At 37.4% G+C, this 8,533-nt stretch overlaps 1 protein-coding gene across 1 annotated transcript in view; it reads right to left on the bottom strand.

Annotated features, from left to right (window-relative positions):
- Window positions 1-1,027: 1,027 nt before the first annotated feature.
- Window positions 1,028-8,533, bottom strand: part of EBPL (EBP like) — a 48,767-nt gene continuing 41,261 nt past the window's right edge. The window contains exons 3-4 of the mRNA XM_069063622.1: window positions 2,940-3,078; window positions 1,028-1,542 (exon numbers count right to left, since the gene is read on the bottom strand). Coding sequence (XP_068919723.1) covers window positions 1,302-1,542; window positions 2,940-3,078 — 380 coding nt within the window. The 3' untranslated portion in view covers window positions 1,028-1,301. The remainder of the gene's footprint in view (window positions 1,543-2,939; window positions 3,079-8,533) is intronic.

Genomic DNA, 8,533 nt, shown 5'->3' with positions numbered 1-8,533 from the left:
ATAAAAATGTGAGATGTCAAATTACTCTGGGAACTACCACAGTTCCCTGCTATCTATCACTCCTGGGGAAAAGGTCTGAATCCAAATGTGAATTCAATTAGCATAATTCAAAAGTCAGGCTAGGTGGAGAATCTGGGTTTGATTATCGAAAACAACAAAATCTCAGGGCACAAGTTGAAAGTCAGGAGAATTCAACTTGATACTAGATCAACAGGGAAGATATGGGGAGATGCTGTCAAGCTGATTCTGTCTCAGTTTACTTGACCAAAACCTTGACCTTTTCGGTATGCTTCTCATAGGAAGCTAAGTGGTCCAGTGAATAGAGCGCTGGGCTGAGAGGATAGAAGGCCTGAATTCAAATTCAGACACTTACCAGCTGGGCAAGTCATGTAACCTCAGTTTCTTCAACTGTAAAATAGAAATATAATAGCACCTATCTCACAGGGTTATTGAGATGATCAAATGAGGTCATATTTGTAACATGCTTAGCTCAGTACCGGGTACACAGTAGGCACTTAATAAATGCTTTTTTTCTCCCTTTCTTTTTATTTAAAAATATTTTTTTTCTTTTTGGAGGGGAGAAGGTAGGGCAATTGGGGTTAAGTGACTTGCCCAAGGTCACAAGCTAGTTTTTGTGTTAAGTGTCTGAGGCTGGATTTGAACTCAGGTCCTCCTGACTCCAGGGCCAGTACTCTATTCACTATGCTAGCTGGCTGCCCCATCTTCCTTTCTTTTTAAAATGATAGCTTCATATACTCTATCCTTATATTCCAAGCTGATGTATCAACATGATCATGGGCCAGGTCTGCAGTCCCCTCTTCTGACCTAGGACTTAGAGGCCTGTTACCACCAACTTTCTCTCAGATGCCAACAAGCCAGAAAGTATAAAAACAAAATAAAAAATTGGATTCACTTTTGATGTTTACTATGTTGCCCACTTAAAGAATTCATAGGAAGATAATGAAGCTTTGTTTAGCTTTTTTTTAACCTTTCAATCAAGGGATTAAAACAATACAGTATACAAAACTCTATAACAAATCATAACGTTTATTAATGTAGTGCAACTGAACAATTATTTTATGAACTTCATTAGTGGCACAAGTTATCCCTATATTTAATTAAAAAAATCCTGAACCCCTGATTCTTCTGCATTTTACTGTTAAGGAAAACAAATCAGTTTAGAAAATACAACTGGAAGAAAAATAACTTGAAAAGATTGCTTATTACATCTTTGCCATATAACAGTAGGCTAAAAACCCCAATGACTTGTAAACAAATAATACAGTTGTGATTTTGAAAATTCATCTGAACTTTTTTCCTGGCTTCATTTCCTTCTGGTGCATTTTCTTGAGTCCTATCCACGACTGCCACAGTAGTAGTCCTGGAATCAATACCCACACGCCATTAAAAAACACGAGGTAGACCCAAAGATAAAGCCAATTGCTGGTGTTAAGGTTGGGGCTTCCAATAAGCCAATCTGGACAGAAGGTCATCCACCCGCCATACAGTTCACATACACACAGGGTAATCTGAATGAAATGCCTGTTGAAGAGACAGGAGAAAGGAATGAGAGGTACCTTGGAGCACCATTCCACCTCTGTCATGAGAGTTTTCTTCTTCACCAATAACCATCCAATCAAAGTTTCTCATTACAAACAAAACAAAATGACTATCAAGACTGATCCTTTTGTGTACTGGAAGCAAGGGCAAAGCATATCTCATTATTGATGACTTTCATCATTTCTAGAGAGCACATTTTGAGAAAGGCAGCCAGGCCTGCCCTTAGGTAGATGGCAAGAACACAACTGATCGAGAAGAGAGATGATTGCCTATTAATTCTAGTTGGACAAATATCTAAATGACTGAATGAATGAGAGGAAAGAAAGAAGGAAGGATGGAAGGAAAAGAAGGATAGAAGGAAGGATGGAAGAAAAGAACTAACAATGAAAGGAAGAAAAGAAAAAGATCTAGAGCTGAGGAACATGGGACCTGGGGCAAACGCTTTGGTACCCATTTATTGCCACCAATCTGTTCACTGGATGAACAAATTTAATATTTTAATTCTTAAGTAAGAATTGGGGTAGAACCAAACCAAATTTAGCTAACATGACAAGTGAAATAAGCATTTATTAAATGCCTATATGCAAGGCCCTGTACAGAATTCTAATATAAGGGACATTCTAAGTCTCAGTGAAATTTTAAGCTCTTAAGGTTTATTAAAGTATACGAAACAAATGATCACATTGTTATTCATTTAGCACCAGTCTTGAGAGCCATCCACAAGGCAGTGCTTGATGAGCTCTGATCTACTTTGTCTTGGGGAGGAATAAGAGGAGAATAAAGGAAAATTAAACATGCAAATAAAATTCTCTCTGCTCTTTACCATAGTACAATGTATACTCAGATTTTTGTTTGTGACTGTTATTAATAATGTATCCATCAACTCCTCAAAGACAACATTCTAGGTTAGCTAAAAGAAAAGTAATACAACCCCCCCTCCAAACCTAAAACCAAAAAACCATCCAATGTTTTTAGGAATCATTGCTTGTTTTACATTGCACATCAAACTTAGAATGAATGGCATATGCATAATTTACTTTTGTGCCAGGCAGAATGCGGTTGTGCTGCAGACATTGGACAAGACTCAGCAGAAATGTCTCCTATTTGCTTTAAAATCTCGGCTGGAAAATGATGCAGCCTCCTGCTCTCTTGTGTATAATCCCCAAAGCCCACAATTAGATTGCCACCTGGGATCACATTTCTCTCAGTCTTGATTTTGAACAGCTTGAAATTATCCTGATGGCCACAGAGTCACGTAACTAAGATTGCACAGTTTTCTTTCGTGTGCTATTTTCCTTCTAGCTACTTATTGTAGCCAGCTCACCCGGATTTCATTATCAGATACTTGATTTTGATAAGGACTGACTACCAGCACTTACCGATAGTACTTCTCTTCTAATATGGCATAAATGAGGAATAAGGCTAGCAATCCATCCAGAGCAACAGTCAGCATCTCCAGGGATACAATGGTGGGATCTGAATGAAGCCATCTTGCATCTGCTTTGCCATACTCTTTCCCTAAAAGGATGAAATGATTCCTTGCTTAGCATGTGATTAATTCTGCCACCATCAGCTCAAACGACCTTCTTCTCTTAGGGAGATATTCCAACAATTCTCCCTCTATCCTCTTCAGAATGTTTTGGTGGAAAGTGACTAAACTCGAGCTAAAATCAGAAAAATGCTTCTCCGAATTAGGAAACTCACTCACTCTCATATTTTACATTTGGACATGGCTTAGCCTTTTCCAAAATCATTTTACGTATGCTGGATTTTCCTCCCTCCCTTTCCCTCTCTCCCCCAAAATTAATTGCAACTACAAGGAATTCTAAATGAATTCAAGGGACAGTATTTCTTTTAAAAAGGAGGACAATCTAAGCAAAAGCTTTAAAAAACCAACATAGTCTTTAATATGTCTTTAATGTATTTCTATTATTTGCCTCAATAATTCATTCAGTGAGAAATCTGCAAGCGGAATTTAGAGGTGGGAAATCATAGGCAAATACCTGTGTTTGGTAATAATTCCTGCTCATTGGAGGGGAGATTATATTCAGAGAAAGTGGTGGTGAGGTAGAGGAAGAGTTAAGGACTATCAATAAACCTGGACAACACAATGTAGCAAAAACAGACAAAGAGGGTATTTCAGCCCTGCCACCAATACAGAGAACTCATTAACGATAGCTGTGGCCTGGAGTATCACTTACATTGATACTGCAGGGACTATGGGTCTGTATCCATTAAGACCTACTCTCAGAATGATTTCTCCTTGAACATATAATAAGATCACAAAATCTTCTTAGAGATGGTCTGATGGAAACCTACTGGTAATATAATCCCTTTCCTCTTTAAAGTGGTTCTATTCCCATTTAGAAAAAGCATGAGTAGCCCCAAATTGGCTACATATCTCATCTGTATTGCAAGACTTGAGTTCTCATAATGGACAGAGGAACTATTCCCTAGGGGTCAAGGGCAAAGAAAGTTTCTAATGAAAAGGCTGCCCTCAGGAAGAAGACAACCAATAAATAGGCATAACTACTTAATGAAATGAAACATGAAGATATCATGCTGAGAAGAGACTCACAAAAGTCCAGAAATAATGAGCAAGTGAGGCTGAGGGCTATTCAGGCTGGCACTAGCTAGTTGCTTCTGCGGGTTTTCCTATATCTATATCTATATATCTATATCTATATATATTAAAGTGTAGGATTGAAAACACAGTATATTTTGTTTTGCTGAATTCACCCATGATGCACACAGAGCTCTGGAACAAACAGATACATGTGTATGTGTGTGTGTATACACATACATATATATATACACAAATACAAATACATCTACATATCTAATATACGTGTGTGTGTATTGGGACAGCTATGTGGTATAGTGGATACAGCAGTGGGCCTGAAGTCAGGAAGATATGTATTCAAATCTGACCTCAGACACTTACTGGCTGTGTAGCCTTGGCCAAGTCACTTAACCCCTATTTGCCTCAGTTTCTCATCTATAAAATGGGGACATACTGGAAAAGAAAATAGCAAACCACTCCAGTATCTTTCCCCAAAATACCTCATGGACAAAAATCCATGGGGTTACACAGAGTTGGACAAGACTGATGACCGAACAACAACATGTACATATACATATGTGTATATTGTACATATATGTAAATAATAATATTTATATACTGCTTACTATGTGCCAGACACTATGCTAAGCATTTTACAATTATTATCTCATTCGGTCCTCATAGCAACCCTGGAAGGTAGATGCTATTATTGTCCCTATTTTACAGACAAGGGAAACTGAGGCAAGTAGATTAAGCAATTTGCCCAAGGTCACATAGCTAGCAAGAATCTGAGGTTGGATTTGAACTCAGGTCTTCCTAACCTCATACCCAACACTGTCCACTGAATTGCCTAGCTATGTGTGTATATGTGTGTATGTATGTAGACATGCATCTTCTAATGGCAATGAAAGATATTCTTTAAGCAGACTGAAGTGTTGTTTTTTAACCAATGATGATTTGTGTCTAAGAAGTGATATAAAAGGCATCAGTGGCATTTAAAACTGAAAAGGGAAGTAGGCTGGTCATGTATTAAGAACAAGGAATCAATAGATCTGGTCTTGCCCTTATATCCAGAAAGCATTTTAAAAGAAAGCCTTCAGGGTGATGAGCGTATCCGCCACAGAATATTTATGGAAATACATGGTCAAAAATTTCAGAAGATGGAGCAACATGAATGAATAATATATACCATATAATAATGAAGGACATGACCTCATCAATGAAATCATGCTGTAATTGAAGAACCAAAAATAGATTTCCCCCCCCCCCCAGTGCACTAGCTCTAGGGTTCAAGGTCGAGAGAAACACCATCAAAATCAAATGCAAAAGGCTGACTTGTAGACTGAAGTAGATTTTACATATTCAAGATTGTAATGATCCATCCTTCCTTCAAAATGGCATATTGTTTTTACTTAACCGAACTTTTAGTTTTTGAATAATATTTTGTTTTTCTCAATTACATGTAAAAAAATTTAAAACTATTTTAAAAGAAATCTGAGTTCCAAATTCTCTCCCTTCCTCCCTCCCTCCATAAGAAGGTAAGCAATTTGATATAGGTTATACATGAGCAATTATGCAAAATATATTTCCATGTTGTGAAATGTCATGTCAGGTTGTGAAAGAAAACAGAGACCAAGAAAAAAGTCCCACAAAAAATAGAGTAAAAATTATATGCTTTGATCTTCATTAAGACTCAAAATGTAGTAAATGATTGATTGCATGGGGTCTAATGGTTTAATTTTTGGATTATCCAAGCCTGTGACTTCTCTTTCCATTTGGTTGCCTTATTTTCTGGGTACCGCACTGCTAATACCTACAGAACAGAGAATTCAGGAGCTATGAAGAAACTCCAAAAATACAGTTCTTTTGCAATGGGTTACTAAATTTAATGGGAGATTTGGTCCTGGATAAAGGTAGACTAATAAGTTGAAGAGATATAAGACATTTATGCAATTCACTGCTGTGGGAAGCTGAATGAACAGGCTGTGAGTCAAAAACAGGGTCTAAAGTACCATCTGCCCAAAGCTACCTCCATGATGAGGCTTTCAAACAGGGAGCTTGCCAAAGAACTACCAAGAGGAATGACAGAACCCTAAGGATCTTGCTTTCTATGGTGACCTGGATAGAGGGCACCATATTTATCTTTCTACCAGGGCTGAGGTAAGTGTTATTTGCACATGAAGGGCAGGTTTGTCTTCCTCCTAAGAGTTCATAAGAGAGTTAGAGAAACACTTCCAGTCAAGTTAAGAGCATTTATGAAATCCCACTATGTACCAGGCACTGTACTTAGTGTGCTGATAAAAAGAAAGTAAAAAACCAGTCCTTGCTCTCTAAGAGTTCATGGTCTAATGGGAGAGACAAAAAGTCAACAACTACCAACAAGATATAGACAGGATAAATTGGGGATAATCTCAGAGGGAAAGTGTTAAGAAATGGAAGAAGGACTTCAAGGTAGAAGCAAAGTGAAAAGGGGTATGATGAGGCAGAGGGAAATCCTCACCTTTCAATAGGTTGGAAGGTGAGGGAATGTGACAAGAGAGGGAGGGAACAAGAGGGAACACTGAATACTTGGGCCTAAGTAACAGGTAGGCAGCTTTCTGCATTGAGGGTAGACCTGGACTCTCTGAAGAAGAAGCAGCTACTGGTGAACCAAGGAGGATGTAATTTTATATACAATAGTGGCACCAAAGAAGAGGTGATATCATTTGTTTTGACATTTCTTCTAGGATTTCCCCCTTCCTCCCAGAAAACCATCCCATAAAAAAATTAAGAAAAAAAGAGAAAGAAAAAAATTCAGCAGAACCAATCAATACATAGCAAAAATATGAAAGTATGTGTAATTTCACACTGTGGAGATCCCATCTCTGCAAAAGGATGGAGGTAAGATGTTTTCTCATATCTTTTTTTTTTTTGAGAGCTAGTCTTTTAGTGGATAGGGCACAACATTTGGAGTAAGGAAGACCTGAGTTTAAATCCTGTCTCAGAAATTTAGAAGCTATATCAAGTTAAGTCATTTAATCTCCCTTTGCCTCAGTTTCCCCATATATAAAATGGGAAGGGAATAAGCATTTATATAGTGGCTACTTATGTGCCAAGCAGTGTGTTAAGTGCTTTTTACAAATATTTCATTTCATCCTCACAATAACCTTGTGAAGGTAGATGCTATTATAATTATCCTCATTTTATAGTTGAGGAAATTGAGGTAAATAAAAATTAAGTGGTTTGCTTGGTCACACAGTCAGTGTCTGAGGCTGGATTTGAACTCCTGTCTTCCTGACTCCAGGCCCAGGGTTCTGTCCAATGTGCTACCAGCTGCTGCTGGGGGAAAAATAATAGTACCTACCTCTTAAGATTGCTGTGAGGATCAAATCTGATAACATGTAAAGTGATTTGCAAATGTTAAAGTGTTAGATAAGTGTTAGTTCTTATTTTTATAATTTTAATTATTTTGTGGTTGTTGTCCTTTTCCATTTACATTGCAATAGTCTTTGTGTATATTGTTTCCCTGTCTGCTTCCCTCATTCTGCATTGGTTCATCTAAGTCTTTCTATGCTTTTTTGTATTCATGTCATTGTTTCTTATAGAATAGTAATATTCCATTACATTTATGTACCACAGTACATTTAGCCGTTCTCCAGTTGATGAACATCTACTTTGTTTCCAGTTCCTTTCTACCACAAAATGGCTACAATTAATATTATATGGGAACTTTCTTTTTATCAATGTCCTTCTTGAGGTATATGCATAGAAATGGTATCTCTAGGTCAAAAGGCATGAACATTTTAGTCACTTTGATTGAATAACTCCAAATTTTACACCAGGGATTTTTTTCCAGGAATTTTTAATCTGGGAGCCTGTAAACTTGTTTTAAAAAACATTTTGATAGTTGTATTTCAACATAATTGGATTCCTTTGTAATTATATATATATATATATATGATTTTATGCATTTAAAAATGTTGTTATCCTGAGAAGGGGTCCAAAGGCTTCACCAATTTGCCAAAGGGGTTCATGAGACAAAAAAATGTTATGAATTCCTTCATTAAAAGAAGACAAAATGAGTAGAGATCATCGGAGACTCCATGCTAGGGAGTAATATGCCTACTTCAAATCAGTAACAAAAATCTGTTGCCTTCCCAGGGTATTAATATAGCAAAGAGCTCCCCAAGATTTAAGTCACCAGGACTGGATAAGTGAACTTGGCTTTGATTCTTGGAAAAAGTTTAGAATACATTATTAAAGAAGGGGGTTGTGAACATGTAGAAAGAGAAGAGTCAGTATGACTTCATCAAGAACAGGTCATTCTAGATTCATCTCTCCATCTACTTTCCCCTCCCCTTTCCCTTTCCCTTTTTCCTTTCCTCTTCCTTCCTTCCTTCCTTCCTTCCTTCCTTCCTTCCTTCCTTCCTT

This window comes from Petaurus breviceps, unplaced genomic scaffold (genome assembly GCF_028583685.1).
Source record: "Petaurus breviceps papuanus isolate PSGF00001 unplaced genomic scaffold, PetGlider_PUasm1.0 90594, whole genome shotgun sequence".
NCBI classification, from domain to species: domain Eukaryota; kingdom Metazoa; phylum Chordata; class Mammalia; order Diprotodontia; family Petauridae; genus Petaurus; species Petaurus breviceps.
The sequence above is the reverse complement of the archived record's forward strand: the minus strand, read 5'-3'. Positions and strand labels throughout refer to the sequence as shown.